The sequence below is a fragment of the Ambystoma mexicanum genome, chromosome 8 (genome assembly GCF_040938575.1).
Source record: "Ambystoma mexicanum isolate Mex_15411 chromosome 8, UKY_AmexF1_1, whole genome shotgun sequence".
NCBI lineage: Eukaryota > Metazoa > Chordata > Amphibia > Caudata > Ambystomatidae > Ambystoma > Ambystoma mexicanum.
Genome location: NC_090929.1, coordinates 1,105,638,749 through 1,105,663,164, shown reverse-complemented (window position 1 = coordinate 1,105,663,164; position 24,416 = coordinate 1,105,638,749). Strand labels below are relative to the sequence as shown.

Here is a 24,416-nt window from a genome sequence, read left to right as displayed (position 1 = left end):
CCATGGCAACAGGGATGTCACAAGAAGAGCAAACGCACTGTAGGGTATGGCGGTAGTCTGATCCCCCTCTCCCCAGGGAACAGGGGCTGCCACTGAAATAAAATGAGATGTGGTGCATTGTGGCAGCGAGCAGGGATTGGGTACCTCAAAACTGACGAGGTACAAATAAGGGCACACACAATAACCAAAACGTCAAAACAGTCAACACTGTATCTTTTCTTCAAGCAAGAAATATTTTTGTATATGCTTGTGCTGTACAATTCAATAATCAAATATATATGAATTTACTTTTCAACATGAGATTGTAACATGTTAAATGTATGTGTTAATGAACTGTTTACACTCAAATATTACTACATGTGACGAATGTACAATGTATGATGTACAAATGTATGTATTTCATCAAAAGATCGTATTGAAAGTTTGCATTTCAAACAGATTAATTTGCATCTCATGTTGAAAAGTAAATTCATATATATTAGATTATTGAATTGTGCAGCAATCATATATAAACATATTTCTTGCTTGAAAGAATTGATGCAGTGTTGACTGTTTTGACCTGTTGGTTATTGTGTGTGCCCCTAGTTGTACCTGGTCAGTTTCGAGGTACCCACCCCCTGCATATTGTTTTGATCCAGTAGCACGGATCCAATAGGGTAGCACCGGGAACTTGTAACATATCTACCAAATACATAAGCTCTAATACCTACTTGCTAAAAACTGAGTGCACCTCTACACCCAACTAATGTATTGTGGCAGTGATCCAGGCAGCCCCATGTGGTTGATGGGGCGCCTGGTCATCTTAAATTGTGACGGGCACAGCGGCAGTAAAAGCAGTGCTCCACAGGGACACAGAGTACAGCTAGGAATTACATGAAGTGGGCAGGGCAATGCATCAGTAATGCAGTGCCCCATGTGGCAAATGGGGAAATGCATGAGAAAGAACAGTGTCTGGAGATGGGCCTTGCCTGGGATCATCAGACAGGGGCTTGTCCTGTCGCTCATGAGAGAAAGCAATACCAAAAACTAAAAGGTACTGTAATGGGCCCCAGGGTGTGAGTGACAGCAGCTGCTGCATCCCTCTGTATAATGTAAATATGTGTTTGTTATTGTTTAGTATGTAGTTACCTTATCATTTACAATGCAGTTACATGTGTATTTGTTTTTGTGGGTGTGTTTGGAGTTATATATACAGTTATTGTGATGAGTGCTTAGGAATGATTGTAGAGTTGGCTGTGGGGTTGGATAAGTGTAGGGGTGGGATAGGGAGGAGTTTAAAGGAGTTCCCCATCATTAGACGGGAAGAAGTGGTGGCCTGCCAAAGGCCACCCATGGGTAGACACAACCCACAGGGGCCATCTCATACCCCCTCTCTACCTAAGGGTCTACCTTTGACCCCTCCCGGGAAGTGTGGGCTGATGGGACATTTCGAAGGGATTGTGTCCTCCGACGTATTCCTTATCTTGATAGACTACATTCCAGCTTGCTGGCCTCGGAATTTATTTCAGTAGAGGGCGCTGCGCATCGACTTCCCTCGAGCTGGTGTCCCGCGACAGCCACAGTCTCGGCGCCAACATCATCATGCGTATAAATGGACTTGCGCAGCGACCGTTGCTCAGTTCCATTTTTCCGCGCTTCGTGGGCCTCGGAATAGTGTTGCTCAGTTCTTTCTTCAAGTAGTTTCTACTTATTCCTCGAATATATCATCTTTAATCGATGGCTTCCTCATCTGAACCGTCGACCCCACGGTCCGGCTTCAAAAAGTGTCATGATTGTGGGAAGAAAATGTCGTTGACGGATCCTCACAGGATCTGTTTGTGGTGCCTGGGATCGGAGCATCACTGTTCAGAATGCGAGGACTGCATGTCCATGATGGCGAAAGCCCTGAAGGAGCGTAAAGGGAAGCTAGAAAGCGGTAAGACTCATAAACCATTCTACTCCTTTGAAAGTTTGCTCGGCAGAGTCGAGTCATTCGTCTCCTCGCCGTCACAGGAAACATTCCCGTTTAAGGTCTCAAAGCGGTTCCCATCAGTCTTCGAGATCTAAACACTTGAAAAAGAGGCGTCGTAGATCTCCCTCTTCTTCGTCTTCTTCCACTTCCCTGGAAAGGGTCACCTGCCCCACAAAACACAGCTCTCCAGCTAAGTGGGAGGAATTCCGTAAAAAAATACTTAGCGTCTTCGAGAAAGCGGCCTCAACCCCCTCGGAGATGGCTAAAGGTGATACCCTGGTTGAAAGACCCGAAAAATTGAAACGCCACGAGTCTTTGCACCCGGCGAAAGAAACTGCCTGAGAGCATCATGAACCCTAGAGCAAAGGCAGTAAGACCGCGTCATCAACGGCATCGTCGAAGGTTCCTTCGACTCATAAATCTGCATCATCGACGCCTCTATCGAAGGGCCCGTTGACACAGAAATCAGTCGAATCAACGCCGTCTTCGATGCCGATGTCGACACCGATAAAGGACAGATCTACTGCTGTTACCACATCTCACTCAGTAGAAGTACCGAGGGCTTCGACCATGACCTCGAGAATGTCGTTGATAACCTCGACGCCTCCGAGTAGGATCCCGATCTTCTCAGGTTCTTCAAGGCCCCTTCATACTTTTTCGATGCCTTTTTCGGTTTCATCGAAGCCTTTGACTTCTGCCTCAACAACTTCAATGTTTTCTCAACCTGTGACTACAAGCTTGGCCCCTTCTGCTCAAGAAATGGGTTTTAAACCATACCCTAGATCTGATTATTTTAGAGCTTTGTCCTCTATAAATAAATGAGGAAGGGGAGGATTCCGATCATGAGAGACCTTTTGGGTTGCAAAGGACCACAACACCTATTCCTAAGGAATTTATCTCAGAAGAGAACAGGTTATCTTCAAGATTCCTTACATGAGGCAAGTGGTTTAGATGCTTCTCCTGAAATAGAATTTGCTAAACCAGACCCTGGGGAACATGCTGAGACCCCTTATAGGGTTCTGATGGCCAGAATAATAGAGTTCATGGGGTGGTCTACACCTTCACCTTCTTTTCAGCAGGATGACCTTACCGACATCCTAGATAAAGGTCCAAAGGAAGATCCTGTTGTTGCCTTTCATTCTGCACTACAGAGAAAAACTTCTGCTAATTGGGAAACTACTGAAGTAATCCCGACAGTTATCTGCCAAATACAGAGTATCTGTCTCAGACCCTGAATATTTAAGCAAGCATCCAACTCCAGAGAGTTTGGTTGTACAAGCAGCAACTTCATCGAACAGTAGATCTGCATACCCTACTATTCCACAGGACAGGGATGATAAAAGGTTTGACGCTATGTCAAAAGAAGTATTTTCGGCATGTAGCATGGCGCTTAAATCTATTAAATCCACTTGCACGCTTGCAAGATTCAGCCATACACTTTGGGAGTGTGCTTCATCTGCGGCTGACTGTCTCCCGGAAGGAGAGGAAAGGGAAGCATTTTTAAACATCATTAAAGATGGGAAAGATGCAATGTGCGAGTCCCTTCAAACTGGCATTGACTCTGCTGACAGTATCAGCAGGGCCATGGCAGCTAGTACTACAATCCGCAGATATGCGTGGTTGCGAAAGTCTGGTTTTGTTCCAGATGTACAGGCCAGACTTTTGAATATGCCCTTTGACGGCACGTCTTTGTTTGGTAAAAAGGCTGATGACAGCCTGGAGAAGTTACAGACATCTAAGGCAGCAGCGAAATCTCTTGGAGCTGCAATCCGTCAGACCCGAATCGCCCCTCAGGAACCTCATGGAGGGGTAGGTCCTTTCGCTTTTACTCCGCATTCGGAAAAGGCAGAGGACAACCAGCTCAAAGGGGCCAAACGATTCACCCGTGGTGGACGGGTTAAAGGTACAAAGGCCGCACCAGCAGGTGCCTCTTGACCCTCGGCATCTGCGTCAGCCGCCTCTAGACCCCTCTGAGGTCTCTCCCCACAAGACACCAGTAGGGGGCAGGTTAACTCAACAACTGGTGGAATGGCAGGCTATTAAGCCAGATGCTTGGGCATTGGAGACAGTTGCCCAAGGTTACTGCCTGCCTTTCCTACATACCCATCAGAGTCATCCACCGTGGAACAACTCTTTGAAGTTTCCAGATCCGCTCCTTCTGCAGGAGATTCTAGACCTGCTAGAGAAAGGTGCCATAGAACCGGTACCTGTAGCGGAGAGGAACAAGGGTTGGTATTTCCCCTACTTTCTAGTACCGAAGAAGGACGGAGGACTGAGACCCATCTTGGACTTGCGAGAATTGAACAAATTCCTCAGGAAAGACAAGTTCAAGATGGTAACTCTTTTTCAGATCCTTCAGGCCCTCCAGCTTCAGGACTGGTTGGTATCTCTAGATCTTTAGGATGCTTCTTTCCATGTGCCAATCCATCTCAAACACAGGAAATACCTGAGGTTCGCAATTGGCAACTCTCACTATCAATTTCGAGTTCTGCCATTTGGGCTAACCTCCGCCCCGAGGGTCTTCACCAAGCTAATGTCGGTAGTGGCTGCAAGTCTAAGGAGGGAAGGGATCCACGTCTACCCTTACCTGGACGATTGGTTGATCAGAGCAGTATCTTCGGAACAAGGTCAGATCCAACTAGATAATGTCTGCCACTTCCTTCACAAACTGGGCTTCTCCCTCAATTTAAAGGAGTCACAGATGATACCGTCACAGAGAGTCCAGTTCATTGGAGCAATCCTGGATACTTCCCTGGGAAAAGCCTCGCCACCAGAGGTGAGGGCTCAAGATATTCTACAGATGGACACCAAGTTTCAAAATGCCCAACGTCTACCAGCCTTCGACTTTTTGAGGTTGCTCAGCCTCATGGCATCCTGCATCTTCCTAGTGCCAGAGGCTCGCCTGAGAATGAGATCCCTCCAGTGGGCTCTAAGAACCCAATGGTAGCAGTTATCAGGGAGAATGTTAGATCTCCTTCAAATCCAGACAGCTCGAGACTTTCAGTGGTGGGCCTGTCGGGAGAACATCTTGAAAGGAGAACAGTTTTGACAACCATGGCCGGAGATAACAGTAGTCACGGATGCCTCACTGACGGGATGGGGAGCCCATACCAACGACTTGACCATCAACGGTCGTTGGTCTCCATCGGAGTCCAGACTACACATCAACCTATTGGAGCTGAGAGCAATCAGACTAGCGCTGAAAACTTTTCTGCCATCAGTACAGGGAAAGAATGTCCTGATAATGACGGACAATACAGTGGCCATGCACTACCTCAACAAAAGAGGAGGCGTGCAGAGAGGCAATGCAGCTCTGGTTTTGGACAATTCAGGAAGGAATTTCTCTTTCGGCAGTTCACCTAGCCGGAGAGAAGAATTTGACAGCAGACGCTCTGAGCAGGCAGAGCACAGTCTCCCACAAGTGGGAGCTAGCTCAGGAAGTCCTTCAGGAGATCTTCACCCCTTGGGGAACCCCTCAAGTGGATCTGTTCGCCACCAGCATCAACAGAAAGTGCAATCAGTTTTGTTCAAGGGAATTTCCCCCGAGAGGAGATCTAGGGGGCACGTTCGTAGTGGACTGGGAGTTTCCACTTCTGTACATGTTTCCTCCACTCCCTGTCATTCCTCAAATGATCAGGAGGTTGAGAAGATTCCAGAAATCCATGATCCTAATTGCCCCGGATTGGGCCAGGAGAACGTGGTACCCGGACCTTCTGGACATGTCCATCTGTCCTCCGATTCGTCGTCCGCAAAGAGAGGACCTTCTCTCGCAGAAGGGAGGTCAGGTTCTCCATCCAGACATCAGAACGCTCAACCTTCATGCTTGGTTTCTGAAAGGTTGAGATACAAGGACTGGGACCTTCCAGATGACATCATGGAGGTGTTGCTTTCGGCTAGGAGGCCAGCAACAAAGACTTTATACCGCTGCCGTTGGAACAGATTTTGCAGCTGGTGTAGAGAAGAGAATATCGATACCTTTTCACGCGGTACACCAATGGTGTTATCTTTTTTGCTCTATTTGGCGAATTCAGGTCTCCAAGTTGGTTCGATCAAGGGCCACCTCACAGCGTTGTCAACCTTCAAGCGCTCTGCGGAGGAGCCATCATATTTCAAACTACCCCTACTGATTCAATTCCTGAAGGGATTAACTAATGTTTATCCCCCAAAGCCTTTCCAAGTTCCTTTATGGGATTTAAATCTAGTCTTAAACTTCTTAATGGGTACTCCTTTTGAACCACTCCATTCTTGTTCATTAAGATTTCTCACCCTTAAAACTGTCCTACTAGTGGCTTTAACATCTGCCAGAAGAGTGAGCGAATTCCAAGCTCTATCTTGCAAACCTCCTCATACTATTTCTCACAAAGACAAGGTGGTCTTACAAGTGAAGCCTAATTTCCTCCCAAAGGTGGTCTCTGAATTCCACATCACTCTGAAGATAACCTTACCTTCATTCTAGCCTCCTCCCCATCCAGGGAAAGAGGAAGAGAGGCTACATAGGCTGGATCCAAGGCGGGCCTTGGGCTTTTATATCAGCAGACTTGCTAGGATATGATAAGGCAAACAGACCAGCTGTTTATAGGTTATGCAGGACACAAATTAGGACTGCCAATCACAAAACAGACCATTTCAAGATGGATTATATTGGCCATTCTAGAATGCTACAAATTGGCAGGGAAAGAGCACCCTCAACATCTTAGGGCTAATTCAAACAGGGGTATCGCAGCCTCTTCGGCCCTACAAAGAGGGGTACCGATTCGGGACATATGTGCAGCTGCCGCATGGTCGTCCGCACATACCTTTACAAAATTCTACAATCTGGATTCCTCCTCTAGCCAGGAGACAAGATTTGGCAAAGCTGTGTTACATTCTGTACATTCTTGAAGGGAAATATTCCAATTTTACTCCCACCTCGGTTTGTACACCACTGCTATGGGACCTATCAAGATAAGGAATATGTCAGAGGACACAATCCCTTCGAAGAACAAGTTACTTCTTACCTTGTAACGTTCTTTCGATGGGATGTTCCTCCGACGTATTCCTTATCACCCCTCCCGTCCATCCCCGCAGTAAAACTTCCCTTGTAGTTGCAGCTTACGCTCCTTCAAGGTCAATAACCAATTCATGCACAGCTAAATTTTCAAGCTTCAAAACAGAACTGAGCAACGGTCGCTGCGCGAGTCCATTTATACGCATGATGACGTTGGCGCCGAAACGGTGGCTGTCGAGGGACACCAGCTTGAGGGAAGTTGACGCGCAGCGCCCTCTACTGAAAAAAATTCTGAGGCCAGCAAGCTGGAATGTAATCTATCAAGATAAGGAATACATCGGAGGAACATCCCATCGAAAGAACGTTACAAGGTAAGAAGTAACTTGTTAATCTCTCAGAGGGAAATGATGCCTAGGGAACAAAGAATAGAAGTGTTATAAGGTTTTTAGAGATAGTAATATTTATATAGTTATCGTGGTGGTTTGTTTAAAATAAAAGGGGGTCCGCTTTGGTATCCCTTAGAAAATCCACTTTGTTGTCTGTGTTGCAGTGTACAGAATAAGGTAAGAACTCTGGGCACGGTCCATCTGTGGTAGGCTAACCTCTAACAGGTTGCGTAAACCACCTTTGTGTCCAGCTGGTCTGGGGGTGGAGGGGGTTGGTGCCAGTGGGGTCCCTCCCTGGCCTAAGGTAAGGAATATGCACCATTGCCATGGGCTGGGGCCAGGCAACACAGGGATTGTGCTGCATTTGTATCATTTGAAAGTGTAGAGGATACTTATCCTTGAGTAGTTGGGGGCTAATGTCAGGAGAGATGTTGGTTCAGCTGAGCCAAGTAACACGATCACAGTCATCGCTGTCATCACTGTCTTCATACACAGAAGTTCTGCTGCCTTGCATTCTGGATGTGCAACAGGCAATCATCAATTTGCTGACAACCCCCTGAGCTATCCTGTAATTTGAGATGAATGTGGGTTTCATATAGATACATGTGATAGTCTAGTTGATGGTTGCTGGTAAAGCTGTCCAGCGGGCTAATATACACAACAAAGAGTATCAGTGGCAGAGTCATTCCATGTGCCGCTTTGTATGTGGTGTCAGAGAGGTATGTGAACAGTGTGACTTGGTGAGTGAAATGTGCTCCATGGACAAACCTACTTGATGACTGTGACTCTAAAACCCATACATTTACTGGGGGGTGTTAGAATTGCCTCATGGTCTACAGTGCTCAAGTCCACCAGTAGTTTAAGTAGTTTCAAAGCATCAACCTGCACAAGATCTCTTGGGATAGGAACTTCTTCTCTAATAACTTCCTTCATAGCAGCCAAGGTATGGATGGGGGCATAGATATAAAAGTGGTTCACAAAACAGAGAATAAAAGCAAAAGTTAAGAGTTGCAGGAAAAAATGAATGAAAACCACAAACAAGAGGAAAGAAATGTGCGTTGCTAACATAAATAGGACACATAGTTTGAAATAATTATTTGCAAAATAGTTTTGCATACATTTACAAAAACATTACAATTGTGACTCAACATCCTTGGAGCTCTTAACATACGTGACATACAAGGTACCTTACTCCCTAAGAACGGGAAAGTACTCAAACAAAAATAATAGGGTGTAAAAATGCACCCAACAAAAAATAAGAAGCACTGCTCCATGCCTCCACCCACGCATACATCTGAATCAATTGTACACGCACAGCAGTGACACAGGAACCCTACTCTACCTAATCTGAAGGGAAGCGGGGGAACTCTAGGTAAAAGTGCATATTTTAATATGCATGAATTACTAGGTGCAAAGACGTATGGATTACAAAAAAAAGATGTCTGTTTTAGGGGTAGAATGTTTTGGTACTCCCTCAAAAATATTCCCATTGCTTGTGGGAATTACATTTTTACATCCTAAAACATAATTTTTCTTTTAACCTAAAAAATGGTGAGGAAAATACTGCATCTTCAATGTCTTATCTGAAGCACTGATGGTACACCAGAAACCGCTGAAGAATGATTGTCCAGTCGTTTAGTTTTAATTATTGATAGGAATCTTTAGCAGGTGTCTGCCACATGTCTTGCCGTAATCTTTTAGGTAGTAGACATACACTAAACTGGCATATCTCTCATGTCTGATGTTATCATCATAGGACTGTTTGGGTTTGGGGAGTTGCAGGTTCATTATGCAATAAGATGAAATGTAGATGCATACTTTTCAAAGGAAAGCAGGCACCATACTCTTAGAGATCTTGCTCCATGCGTTTAGCTCTTAATTCAATCATCAAGGACCGCACAAAAACAACTGTCCAAATGAATACCAAGGGGAGACATACAACCCAGTATAATAATGTGTTTGGTTTTCACTCCTCTCAGCAGATTCGCACTCTTTGATTAATTATTTTGATCCTATAGAATTTAATGTGAGATAAATCCAGATTAGCTATCTTTTCCGCATATTGGTCTCTCCACTATAGAGCACTTAATTTGTCCCATGTCAGGAGTGAGTAGTTCACACACAGGTTAACTAGTAACATTATAAATAGATCTGTGTATCCGCCGGTAGAAACTGGTCACTATTTGGTAGCTGATTTGTTGTTTAATGCCATAGCAGAGCATAAGGATTTATTCACAGAATGAATGTTTTTCTTTTCATATGCAGGTCACTATTGCTTATTATGGACCAGGTGCCGATACCCCCGTAGATAAAGCTGGAGTCTATCTTACTGGTGTTGGTAAGTACAAGACATACTGTACCTAGCCAATGCCTAAATCAGAAGTAATGCAAATCCATTCTCTAGTTGTTGATCAAACTCTGTCTGAAATTGGAGGCCTTAGCACTGAACATCATAACCTATTGACAGTATATGGCAAAAACACTATTGAACACCATGTGATGTACGTAGCACTCAGACTTAATGGGACAAGTCAGTTGTGAGTTATAATAATTCAAAGATTGCCTGCTTTAGGTTTTGTCAGATTCAGGGTGTGCCAAGAATTGCTCTCTTGCATGATTCTACCTGCAAATACATACCTGGTCAACGCCATGTGGTAAAATGAAAACCTGATCTATTAGCTTCATAGACTTTACATTTTAAGATTTGTGATGAATCCCGAGATGTCGCCACTTCTCCCTGAGGGTGTGCCCCTCCCATGAGGTCAGGGAGGACAGGATGCTACCCGATAGTCCCCCTGGGGGGGTGGTACTCACCAGGAGGAACTCATGGGGAGAGACTCCTCTTCTGGGGACCAGGGAGGACATCTCAGGACAACGTGGTACAACACCTCTCACCCTCTACCCACTTCTCTTACCTCCCCTCAGCCAATAAGGCCCACCTTACCATCCCTCACTTCTATGCTACGCACTTCAATGTTGTATGTGATACTGAATACCCTACAGTTACTGAGATGAGGAAGAGTAGGGAGAACTTAATGAAGATCTCCTTGACAAGTACTGAGACGAGGAAAAGTAGGGATGACTTAATGAAGATCTCCTTGACAGGTGCTGCGACAACTAGGAAGGGCAGAACAATGAAGAGCCCTCCTAAGAACTTGAATGAGCCTTCTAGCTGTTATCACTCATTCAACATAAAAAGAGAGGAAGAACTTGCCTTTTTGTCTGACCCTCCGAAGAGGATCCGTGAGTCTGGAGGACGTTCAGTGTGGATGAAAGAAGGCTGCTGCTGACCAGAATGAGTACAATGGAGCCGGGGCATGTCTATCCGGTCCGCCGTGCCTGGGAAGATCAAAAAACTGGAAGAGTGGAGGTCTGGGTGAAAGCAATAACCGGACCTCGCGGTCATGGCAAGACATGCGACCCGCCCAGAGGGAAGCGCTGTGGTGTCACTGCAGGGGCCACAAAAGCAGCACAAGAACGCAAGAAGCCAAACAAGACATTGGAGATGTACGTAACCAATGGAGAAGAACTGGCAGAGTGTCAGAAGGCACATAGACTGTCGGGATTTCGAAAAGGGGAAAGAGAAACCTTAAACTCAGGGACTGATACCCATATAATTCCAAAGGGAATATCGTAAGCAATTAACCACATGATAGTACCCGACAGGAGAATGAGCCAGGTATATCAATAACACAATACAGAGGAGAAAACAGTGTCAGGGACCTGCAGCTTGCGGAGGAGACCTTCACTTCCATCTTCTTTGTGGCAGAACCTGGCAGGTGAGTAAACCAGGTCTCCCCAGACAAAACCCCCAAAAAGCCCGGGTCTGGGACCCGCACCACCAAGTTTATATAAATATAGCATTTAAATACGAAAATTGAAAATCTACCAAAAAGCATATTTTGATGCTGAAAGCACTGTAAATGTGCGCAATTACACCGCGCTACTTGGCAGAGTGTTTGACATTCCTGCTGGCTGCATTTTTGCACAGCCAAATTGAATGCATATGATTATTTACACCTGCACATGGTGTTTTTTTGTTATGCTTCCATCATGGCTGCCTACCTTCCTTGTTTGTATGAGGAAGTGTTTCAGAAGGGAATTCCTCCATCATCTGCAGTGATTGGCTTCTGCCTTTCTCTTCAAGCCAATTAGGGTACCGGCAGGCTTTAGCCAGCCCCCTCACCAAAGGCCCATTCCAAAGGCCCCTGTCGGCTCCCTGTCCGCTACCAGACCGCAACATGAGACTATTGCCGCAACCCGACCCTCCCTGAGGACGCTACCTCACTCGGCTAGGAATCTGGACTACCAAGACTCTTACCTCACTCACTATGGGTTAATTTCCCTCCTTGTTATAGTACTTTTTCCCTTCTTGCGTCCTTCACTCCATTCTCTGCTTGTTCTCACAGTTCTCCCTGCTATCTTTTCAATTGTACTTGTTTCTGCACTCGCCTCTAACTTCTGACACATGGGGCCTCATTACAACCTTGGCGGAGGACCATGGTGCTATTAGCACCATGGTCCATGCCGCTAAGGTTGCAATTCCGCCATGGTGGATGGCGGAATTACCGCCCCATTCCAAGGTGAGTGGGGTGGTAATTCCCCATTCACCAATGGCCATTTCCCCATTCCCATTTTTGCCCCATAGGGCATAATGGGAATGGGGAAAGGCGATAATTACGGCACCGTAAATTACAGTGCCGTAATTATCGCCAAGGTCCCTTTGCGGCATGGCTTTTAACGCCTGCAAAAAGCAGGCGTTAAACAGCCATCCCGCAAAGGGAACCTTATAATCAGGCGTTAAGGGTCGGCGCCGTTTACGGCGCCGTAAACCCCTTAACGCCTGAGTCGGAATGAGGCCCATAGTGTGTTTCCATACCTACTGTGCTTAGCATTGACCTTTGACAGTCAAATTTGGGTGTGTTTTACATTGAACTTTGAAATTCAAATTTGGTTGTGTCCTGCATAGAACTTTAAAAGTCAAATTTGGGTTTGTTTTGCATAGAACTTTGAAAGTCAAATTTGGGCGTGTTTTGCATTGAACTTTGAAATTTAAATCTGGTTGTGTTTTGCATAGAACTTTGAAATTCTAATTTGGTTGTGTTCTGCATTGAACTTTGAAAGTCAAATGTGGGTGTGTTTTGCATTGAACTTTGAAATTCAAATCTAGGTGTGTTTTGCATAGAACTTTGAAATTCTAATTTGGTTGCATTTTGCATAAAACTTTGAAATTCTAATTTGGTTGTGTTCTGCATTGAACCTTGGCCATTGATTTAACCTGCTAGCCCAGTGACTGTTCCAAACTGCTGTACTTGCATACTCCACCCACTTCCTCCTCTCTCCACTCACCCATGGCGCTTTCTGTTTCTCCTATCTACTCCAACTGCTTCTCTATCAACTATCCCTCCCTTCTCACTAAGTCTGGGAAGAAGACGTTTAAAAAGGATATCTTGGCCTCCAACCCATCACTGATACCTATTCAAGCGCCTCCTCCAGACAGACCCTCACCAACATCCTCTTTGTCGTTCCTTTGCCAGATCTATGGATCCCTCATATGATCTCTGTTCTCTGTCCTGTCTCCTCCTCTCCCATTAATGGTGGCACTCGCTGGGAAGTCCTCATGGATTCCTTCGACTCTTCCAGATTCGTCATTAATGTCTACCTAAATGGCATTGTCATGGTCCAAGGCCCTCGGGCCAATCTCCTTCTCTTTGATAGGCGGTTCCCTCGCCTCATCAACTTCCTTTAATCTCCTGCTGTCCCCTCCTCTCCTTCCCTGGCTACCTTGCCCTCTCTTCCCTCCTCCTCTGCCCCACCTTGGGCTCCCTCCACACCTCCACAGGGCATACCTCTGATTTGTACCCCTCCCTGGAAGGTCTTTAAGGCTGGCAACCTTCTTCATCTTGCCACTCTCAACTCTCGCTCTCCTGTCAAACACTCCTCTGACATCTGCCACCTCCTGGAAGAATTTGACCTCAATATCCTCGGTCTTACCGAGACAGGGTTCATGGCCAGCTCTGTCACAAGCTTTGACACTCTCCTCTCTGATGGCTACAAAATCCTCTGCGCACCCAGATCCACCCAGCCTGGAGGTGATTCCTACCTCTATCATTCCCAATCAGATTTACTCCTCTTTCGAATGCCTTGTCTGCAGGCTCTCTCTCTCTACTAGCCACTATCTTACTGTTGCTACTCTCTGCTGGCCCCATCGTCAAATCACCTTATTTCTCTCTGAGTGGGCAGACCTCTCCTTCTCCCTTCTGGTCTCAACCACTCAACTCCTCCTCCTTGGTGACTTAAATATCCATCTTGATTCTCCCTATTCATCATCTGTGCTCTTTCCCGACCTCTGTGATTCCCTCTCCCTTTCTATCCTCCCTCTGGCCCAACTCACTCTGCAGGACACACACTTATTGTCTTGATCTCCTCTGGCCTCCCCCTTTCTATGCCTCTCACCACTCCTCTCTCCTGGAGTGACCACTGCCTCCTTTCCTCTAATCTCTCTCTCTCTTCCCCCCAAGCCAAGCCTACCCCAACACTGCCACCCACCTTCTCGGTCATCTGGCCCACGAAGCGTGGGTCAGTTGATGCTTTCGCTGCCACCTTCTCTCCCCCCTCCACCTCTGGCTGACTTTCACACTGAACCAGCCCTGTCCCAGATCTACTGTTCTATTTCTGATACTCTTGATGCTCTTGCTCCTGTCATGAGGATCTGTTTGAAGTCCAAAGCCAAGGGCAATTCCTGGTATGACTCTGACCTAGCTACACCTAAACACAAGTGTAGGGTGGCTGAGAGGAAATAGAGGGCTTCTTGCTCATCCTCTGACAAACCTGCCTGTTGCCTGCTCCAAAGGCAATACCGACTCTCTGTCCTCACCAAGAAGAGAGCCCACATTCAAGCCTGTACCTCTGAGGCATCTAACAACTCAGCTGAACTCTTTAAAATCTGCAAGGAGCTTGCCAATCCTACAGCAGTCTCTACCCCTCCTCTTGCCTCCCAGGTTCTTTGCAATGCCCTTGCCTCTCACTTTATCTCAAAAACCCAGGACATCCTGTCAACCCTCTCCTTTCTTGCCCCCTCCTCTCCCTTTTCCATCTGCGCTTGCTGACCCTTCTTCAGCCACCTCCCACCCTCTTTCTCATCCTTTCTTCTTTTCTCCCCTGATAAGGTCGCTAGACAAGCCCGATCTATGAAAGCCTAATCAAAACAGATTCATCCCTGTTCCTCTAAAACCATCAAGGACCACATTGATACCCTTGCTCGGTCCCTTGCCGATTTCTGCAACCACTCCTTTGCCTCAGGATCCTTCCCCTCCCCTCTGAAGCACTCCCTTGTGCATCTTCTTTTCAAGAAACCCACAGCTGATCTTTCTTGTCTGGCTAACTATCGCCCAATTTCCATTACTCCCTTTCTGGGTAAACTCCTGGAAAAGCTAGCTATCTCTCAGCGTAACCTTCACTCTGATTCTGTTGGCTCTCTACATGACCACCAGTCTGGCTTCAGAGCTGCCAGAAGCACGGAAACTGCTCTCCTGAACATCTGTGAAGATCTTCTTTCCAACCTTGACTCTAACATTCCCTCTGTCCTCATCCTACTTGATCTCTCTTCTGCCTTTGACACGGTCAACCACATCACCCTGCTCAACCGTCTCAGTGATAACCTGGGTATCACTGATCAGGCTCTGGCCTGGCTGACCTCTTTCCTCTCTGTTTGACCCTCCCAGGTCCGACTTGGGTCCTTCCTATCATCTATACCCCTCTCTACCTGTGGTGTACCCCCGGGGTCTAATATCTCGCCCTGACTCTTCAACCAATACCTGGCAACTCTAGTCCACTGCATTGCTATTTTCTGCTCAAATTCCCAGTGCTACGCAGATGACACTCAACTCATTTTCCGGCTGCCCTCTGTCACCTCCTCTCCTTCTCTCATCTCTGATTGCCTATCTGCCTTTCAAAATTGGTGTGCAGCCAATGATATGTGTCTAAATGCCAACCAGACTGAGATCCTTCTCATCAGTACACCTTCACCATCCTTTCCCCTCACTCTCTGGTCGGCCTCCCTTGGCCCTCCTCCTACCCCTACCTGTGAGGCTAAGAACCTAGGGGTCACCTTTGACTCCACACTTTCCTTCTCCGCCCACATCTCTGACATCTCTAAAAAGTCAAACTTCCTACTGCACCTCCTCAGAGATACTCTGCCATTCCTTTCCTTCCCCCAGAAGCTCATTGTCTCCCAAGCTCTGGCTCTCTCTAGGTTGCATTTCTATAACAGCCTCTTTCTAAATCTACCTTCCTCTTCTCTCCGCCCTCTACAACTAATCCAGAACAGAACTGCAAGACTTGTCCTTGGCCTCAAGCCCTGGGATCGTATCGCTCCAGCTCTGAAATCCCTTCATTGGCTTGCAGTGGATGCAAGGATTCAATTTGAAACCCTCTGTATTGTCCAAAAGGCTTTCTGGGGTCTGGGTCCAAAATACCTTCAATTATCCCTCCGTAAATACCTCCCCTCTCGAGCCCTTCGCTCCTCTAACTCTAACTGTAACTCACTCAAGGTCAGTCGTTTTTCAAAGAAACAAGCTGGGGTAGATCTCTGTCTTCAGCTGGGACGTCCCTTTGGAACAGCCTCCAGGCCACTCTGAAACTTGAGGAGAACCATCTCCGGTTCCGGAAGCACCTCAAAACCTTCCTCTTTGCTTCTGCCTTCGCCCCCCCTGTCACCTGCTGATTTGTTTTCTCTCTAGGCTCTGTGCACCTGACAACCTTCTGTCCTCCGGGCCCAGGTACCTGCTCATCCTGCCACCCTCCTGCACTGCCTCCGGGTCACCCCTTGCACTGGGGCTGTATCTGTACCCATAAAGTCCCCCACCCCCTTCCTTCCTTTCTGCACTTATCAGACATACCTTGTCTTAAACCCAGCACTTGACACTTGCTGCCTGCACTACCATCTTCTATTGTCTTATTCTTTATTTATACCATTTTTTTTATTTGTATTTAGTTCAATTACAAAGAAAAGTTACTTTGTAGAACCTTTACTAAATCAATTACAAAAGTGAGAATAAAATATTTACATTTCAATTTATCATTTAAATTCATATTTCAACATAAAACTTTACATCATATTGTTCGCAGGTTACCAGAAAATGGAGGATATTGTGTCATACACTATATATGCTCCAAATCTTAAAATTTAAGCAATTCTTTTTCGATATGCTTACACAGGCTGACTAATTCAAATATGATCAGTTTGTGGGTGCCTTGCATCATGCGTGTCCATAGAAATTGCAAGCAATCTTCAAAATCTGTGTTCACAAATTTCGAGAACCGATTAGTCCTCATTAAACTAAAATGTGGGCATTCTGGTATAAGATGTTTCATTGTCTCAATCGGTTCCTTGCACGATGGAAAGCGACACTTCATTACCTTAGGTTTCCCAGTTTTAGCCCAATTAGCAATATGTTCTCTTGTACAGTATAGATTTAACCTGTACCTAATATAGGCTTCTCGGGTATGGTTGCATGGAAATAAAACCACGTGGTCATATCGGGGCATGCATCGTTTTAGGAACGCACCATACTCCCTGTACATTTGATATGTTGATATAGTATCGATTGTGTTCCTCCAATCTTGTTCAAAAAGTTTCTTTTTTGCAAAAGCAGGACATTGATATACGTCTTCTATGGTGATACCTAAGGAGTTCAAGATATGTTGCATGTTGCTATTGTATTCATTAAAGGAAGCAGAAGAGGAGGACTTCAGCATGCTATTCAAATCACTGTACAAGGAGTTTTTGGGTGCAAAATGAATCTTAACGTAGCCTTATATTTGACGCCATTTCCAGCGTGTTGATAGTGCAACCAACCCGAGCTCGTGACGTATCACTGCGTTTGGTATATTTAAGGGCAGGTGCATGGCAGATTTTATCATTGATCCTTGCGTGGTATTCAAAATTGCAGTAACATCTTTTAAGCACATGTCAATGGAGTATAAGATGACCGATTCAATTTTTAGTGTCAGAAAGTCAATCAATGGGGTTAGTGAGAATTTGCAATATTTTGCGTAGATCATTTTTAGTTGAGATAGTAAAGGGCGTGACTTATTTTTGATTAAGTCAGTCCAAGCTTTTAATGAGTTTTGATCTGTCAGGTTATAGCCAAGATATATCGCACTACAGGTACATGATATTTGAGTTTTCATAATTTCACATTTGTATCCTTTACTATTTTGTTTGGTACCAAATTTTAAAATAGCCGTTTTTGCAGGGTTTGGAGTGAGATTATGAGCAACTGCAAAGTCTTGAAAAAGCAAAAACTTAATTTGCAATCCAGCAGGCGTAGGATCAAAGACTATGATGTCGTCTGCAAACGCAATCCATTTAAGTCTTAGAGCACCAACTTTAACTGGGAATAAATTACTGTGATCCCATTCCTTATCAAGATCAGAAAGGTAAAGATTAAAGAAAGTTGCAGCTAAATTGCACCCTTGTTTCAGACCAATGGATGCAGTGATGGGATCGGTTGTTCTACCATCTGCAGAGATTTTTATTTTATACAAGGTGTTAGTATGTAATTGAATAAACCAATATAGCAATACTGTAGGAATTCCCATTGATCTCAATTTATTCCATAGTAGGTTTCGTACAACGTTATCAAAAGCTGATGTCATGTCTATCATTGCCATATATACGGCTTGAGAGTTCTTGCCTTTTGTGCTCGCGACAAGATGAGACATGACGGCAGCATTGAGCGAGGTACTCATTCCTTTCCTAAAACCTGTTTGGTATTTAGAATAAAGGTTGTTCTCTTCAATATATTTTTCAAGGTCGTGTAGGAGGAGAATGGCAAAATGTTTTGCATCTGTGTCATCAATGAGATAGGTCTATAGTTCTGTGGAAGAGAAGGATCGCCCTTTTTGAGTAGAGGGACAATATTCGCTGTAGACCATGAGGAAGGAATTTGACCAGTACTAATGATTGAATAAAATTTAGGTTTCAAGATTTCTATCCAAAACTCCGGATCAGCTTTATAGAGGCAGGGAGGAATCCCATCGGGGCCTGCTGATTTAGAATAAGATGTTTTCGATATTGCCCATTTAAAATCATCACGAGTCCATTTCAATCGGGCGATCCTGCTATAACACAATTGCACATTAGGCACAGATTCAAATCTCACAGGGATGCGAAATTTAGCTGATATGTAGTCATACCATACTCCTTCAGATATACAAGAGAGGGTAATCAGGGGAGTTCTTTTATCATCCTTTTTGATCGTGCACCATATAGTTCTAGTGTCATGCATAGATATGGCGCTTATTAGATCACAATTCTCTCTGTTGTATTTCAATATGCGAGCGTGTTTCAGGTTCCTCTTTTATTCTTTAAGAATTTGTGCCTGGATAAGCCTGAATTGGGCTGCTCCCAAACCCGATGTTTTGAGTTGTCTTATTGCTTTATTTTTTTCACGTTTTAGGATCTTACAGGTGGAGTCAAATGGATGGGGGTGAGCACTCTCCGTATACTTTTTACTAAATATGGATAGGGCTTTCTTTATCACCTCAGAATAACCATTTATCCTTAACAATTCAGGCGTATTGCCAGAAAGTTGAGATGACTGAATTTGTTGAGATACATAGTTAACAAATTGCTGACTTAGCCTTTGATTTCATCTTATGGAAATTAGGGGACGGTCAATCTCTACTAAGGAGAGTGTGGGATCGATAACCAAAGGCCTGCTTTCCCATTTCAAAATGCAATTTAAACGTGCATGGTCACTGGTTAGGATACGGCTACAATGCGTAGACAATGTAATAGTAGATAGAATTCGAGTAACAAAAATGAAGTCAATTGTCGAAGATTTGGATCCACGGGACCATGTAATCTGAGACTTCACCTCATTACTTGCCACTATGTCCATATCCCAATTTTCCAGTAGCTCCCTGCATTGTGAGCCCCTTCCCTGGGAAAGATAAGAGGGCTTATCTGGTCCACATTCACTCAGTTCTCTACAGTCGCAATTGAAGTCACTGCCAATGATAATTTCTAGTGGTTGGTATTTGCTGGATATGTTCTCTAAGCATTCGTCCAATTCATCAAGCATCGTTTCAATCAAGGATGTGGCTGGATTCAAGTATAGGGAGATAATTAAGATTGAAGGAATCGTTTTTGACAAAAAATTCTGTACAAGTACACCCAATAGGTTTGCAGATTCCCATACCCACTTTGACTGGAGATTGACCGAGTTATTTATAGCAATTACCAAGCCACCACTAGGCCGGCCAAAAAGAGGTCTCGTTGCAACCTTGCAATACGTGGTAAACCCTGGGATGGTAAATTTGGTCAGTTTCATGGTCTCCTGTAATATGAGAATTGTTGGTTGTTTTTCGGGAATAAGAGAAGCATTCCATCCAATGAAGTTAGCATAACCAGAGGTATTCCATGAAAGTATCTTATGTAAGCTATGTTGTGCAAGCTATGAGATGGTCAATGACATTTTAGATCCTAGAATAGCAGTGAGCATTGGTTCAAGCCAAGGGATATCCTTTGTTGTGGCTATGTGCGCTAGGAGTGCGTGTAAGTCACCATCAATGCTACCCTTGGTTTGTTGAGCATTAGTTACGCTTGCTGCTTTTGCAGTGACAGCTGGGTCATTATAGGCAAGGAAATCGTTGGCTTGTGATTCTAGTTCGTGAGTGGTTAGATTTAGCCCATGGTTTTTAATCTCTTCCCGATTAAACCATATTTATTGTTATTTATCGGTTTCTCCTCTGCTCTGCACTTTCCACTTCTCCCCTATCCACTTCCCTTTCCCATGAACTTGTGCATTCTCAATGTCACTGGGACTAGTAAGATCGTTGGTTTGTTCTCCTCTGTTCCCCCTCCCTTGCCTTGTTGAGCTCTGAAACACTTGTGTACGAGTGTGATATAAATCTAATATCATATCATATCATGGGAAAGGACAGGGGAAGGGAGAAATTCCCCCTAGCATTGTGAACTGTAAAAGTAAAGCCTAGAAAGACCAGAAGATGGGAGTAATTCACCCTGGTGTTGCTAACTTTGACATTAAAGCCAAGAAAGGTCAGGGCAAGGAATTCATTCCCCCTGGTGTTACGAACTGTGAAAGTAAAAGCCAAGAGAGTGTGAGAACAAAGCCAAGTAAGGCCTGGGGAGGGGAGTCCTTCCTGTGGCATTGTGAAAGCGGGAAACCAAGTGAAAATCAGGGGAAAAGCACTGAGAGCTAGACACCAGGAGAAGGGAGTCATCCTTATGGTAATTGAGTTCACCAAAAGGACCAAACCAGTGTTCCAGGGGAAGGGAGTCATTCCCCCTGTAGGGAAGAATTAATGAACTTTTGATGCAAAGCCAGCAATCCTTTGTTTTGAAGTATTGAAGTCAGGGGAAGTGAGTCACTCCGCCTGTTGGTGGAAAACCAAGGAACAAGATACCTGGAGAAGGGAGGCATTCTCCAGGAACCCACAAGTGAAGCAGCAACTATGGGCAGTAAGGAATGTTGATGTTTGAACTGGAACTTTACCTTCTGAGTTGAATTGAGATCTTTACTGCTTGTTGCTATTACAACGTGGAACTTTGTTTTGTGCCTTGGAAAGGGATTGTGACCTGGAGAAGGGAGTCATTCCCTCAGGTAAAGATCCCACCTAACAACTGGATCTGTGGTCCGTTGTCCAGAAGAAGGGAACCATTCTTCTGGACCAAGAAGATCCACTACCTCTTTAGTTTAGTTATAAGTGTGAGGGACAGAAGTAGGCTTTTTGACACAGCACCGTGGACTATTGATTAATATGGACATCCTGATCAAAAGAATAGTATTTTAGTTAAGGTAGGGAAACCCCTCTTAGAGTTAGGGAAAGCTAGGTTTTCTCTTTATTTTATCTTAAATAAAAGTCTACAGCAATCACTATGCCACCTTTGTGTAATTCTCTTCCTTCTGCACCCTTACAGACTATGTAAAATATGGTTACAGATTTCTGTTGAGACCCGCAGTACAAAAGATACATCCCCATCGTAAATTCAGCTATCAAACAGCCACCACAGTTGCTTCATATAGAGAGATCCGCTTCCGAAGAAGATCCACTACCTCTTTAGTTTAGTTATAAGTGTGAGGGACAGAAGTAGGCTTTTTGACACAGCACCGTGGACTATTGATTAATATGGACATCCTGATCAAAAGAATAGTATTTTAGTTAAGGTAGGGAAACCACTCTTAGAGTTAGGGAAAGCTAGGTTTTCTCTTTATTTTATCTTAAATAAAAGTCTACAGCAATCACTATGCCACCTTTGTGTAATTTTCTTCCTTCTGCACCCTTACAGACTGTGTAAAATATGGTTACAGATTTCTGTTGAGACCCGCAGTACAAAAGATACATCCCCATCGTAAATTCAGCTATCAAACAGCCACCACAGTTGCTTCATATAGAGAGATCCGCTTCCCTTGCAACACTCCTGTGACAAAGGCAGAGGCTGACACTGTGGGTATGCAAATTCCCTGGGAAAACACACATTTTCTTCTTCAAAGATTACACACAAAAGCACATAATCATAATGATATGATATGATATGATATGATAATATATGATATGATATGATATGATAAGTCATTTATAACGTGCCTGTGCACAAGTGTTACTAGGCGCGACAGGACAAGGGAGGGAAGGCAGAGGAAGGAAAGGACAAATAATCATACTAGGCCTTGTGTCATTAAAGCTTATGCAAGTGCGAGAACAAGAAATGCAAGGGGAAAGGGAGGGGGAGAGTGCAAGGGAGAGGGGAGGGGAAAACAGGGCAGCAATGCGCTGATTAAGTGCAGCCAGGGCAGCATGACTCTGAGTAGTGCAAGGAGAACAAGGGACTGTAGAGTTACAGTTACAGCCCCTAAGTGCATAGTAGGCCCGGAGGCAGTGCAATGATGACTGATCAAGAAAAAACGTGGTATCCAGTGTGACTCTGAGGGTAGCCAAGCAACCAGTCGGTACAGAAGACAGGTAGGTCAGCATGGGGGGAAAGAGAGAAAGCAGAGGGAAGTTTTGAGCTACTTCCGGAACTTCAGGTGGTCTGGCTCAACTATGAGAGGGCCAGGGAGGCCATTCCAGAGGGAGGTACCTGCAGAAGAGAGCGATTTATCTCCCACTCTGCCTGGAGAAGCGTCTAACCCTTATAGAGTTGGAGGTAGCTGAGTGAAAGGCTCAAGAAGGAAGGTATGTTGGAAGGGAGCAGTGCATGTAGTGCGGGCCCTGGACCCTGAAAGCCTTGTGGACAATGGAAAGGGTCTTGAACTTGATCCTTGCAGCCACTGGGAGGTAGTGGAGAGAATCCCGGGTTGGAGAGATACGGTCCCTGTGCTTGAGGCCAAGCATAAGTCTCACAGTCCTGTTCTGGATTATTTGCCGAGGGCACAGACTAAAGGAAGGCAGATTGAGAAAGAGGCTGTTGAAGTAGTCCAGCCTAGAGAGAACCAGGGCTCTGAGACAGTGGGCCTCATTACACGGTACGCAGTAAAAAACGGCATTTACCGGCATGGCGCTATTAACGTGTCCGCCTAGTCAAGAGGGCGCTAATTGTGTGGCATTACGAGTACGCGGACACGAGCATAGCGCCATGCTGGTAATGACCCTACCGGCATGCTGTTAAAGACCCCAAAAAAGCCCTTAGCGGCACCGACGAAAGCACTGATAGCACTTGCGACCTCCAGAAGCACGCAAATAGCTGACACCGCTATTAGCGGTCACCATTAAATAGCGGAACCGGAAATAGCGTCATCGCACAGGAACGGCGACCATCTTTAAAAACACAATCCATTGCCATCCTCTGCCCCCTGGACCTGTTTCAACAACTGTGCCATCCCAAAGCCACGAGGATCCCCTCACCATGCCAAAGGCCATAAATAAAACCACCGACCGCCAGCGTAAAGAGATGTTTACCAACGAGGAACTCATTATGCTGACTGAGACACTAGCAGCAAACTCTGAAGTGGTATTTGCCAACGACATGCGGCGGGAGACCCTGATCCGGAAAAAGGCCATCTGGGCAAAGGTCGCCCTGAAAGTGAGTGCGGTGTGCACCACCACCCGCACCGTCCGGGAGTGCAGGAAGCGGTGTGACGATCTCCGCCTCCGGGTCCGCAGCATACTGTCTGCGAACCGCAACCTGGCCATGGCCACAGGAGATGGCGCGGATTCACCAATAAAATTGAAGAGTGGGAGGAGACCTGCGCCAGCACGATTGGTGTTGGATCAATCGAGGGAGTCAGGAGTATGGAGCATGGTGTGGCCACTACATCAGATGGAGGTAAGTGTACACATGAAACAATGCACTGTGAATGTTGAGGCACCCCCCCAAATGTGAGACCACATTCACCTCATGTATGCGGCCACATTCATACATGCACACAACCCTGCCCATGTGAGTGTCACACCCCAACACACACACATGCACGCATCACCACAGACAAGTGCCACACAGACCCATGCATGGAAGACCCACTCGACAGCCCCATCACCTGAATTCCCACCATTGACGTTTCAATGCACAGAACAGCATGATGAACTGAATCTGCATGAAGCACGTTGAACCATCACCAATTCCATTCCCCTCTTAGTCCCCCACAGGCTCACATACAGACAGCGAAGAACCTTCCACTGCGACTCAGGCCCCCCCTGCAAAGAAAAAACCCAGGGCACAGGAGACAGGGGACACCCCCACCACAGCAAGTGGCACAGGGAGGAGTGAGCCCCTGCACAGAGGCAAACATCTCAAGATCGCCACTGTGGCAATACCAATGTCTACACCAGCAACAATTGCCACGCCCACTGATGTGAACCCCCCACCACAGGTCACACTCACGGAGGGGCCACACTCCGCTGCCACAAGTTCCACTGGTGAGGCAGCTGTCACAGTGCCGCTGTCAAATGTGTAGGACCCTATGGAGTTCAGCATGCAAATGCACACTCCAACCCCCCCCAGGAAGCCCAGAAGCAACTCCGCGGCCAACACCAGGATCCTGTGTCCATGGCCAGTCTGGCGAGGAAAACACGGGAGGGAGCTGGAGTCCACCGGTGGCCTCACCTGATGACCGGGACGTAGATG

The 24,416-nt window shown here is 45.7% G+C and overlaps 1 protein-coding gene across 1 annotated transcript in view; it reads left to right on the top strand.

Moving 5' to 3' along the window:
• The window catches only part of PADI2 (peptidyl arginine deiminase 2), a 1,062,620-nt gene that overhangs the window by 149,223 nt on the left and 888,981 nt on the right, over positions 1-24,416 (top strand). Inside the window, exon 3 of the mRNA XM_069611131.1 lies at positions 9,590-9,662. Within this exon, the coding sequence (XP_069467232.1) occupies positions 9,590-9,662 (73 nt within the window). The remainder of the gene's footprint in view (positions 1-9,589; positions 9,663-24,416) is intronic.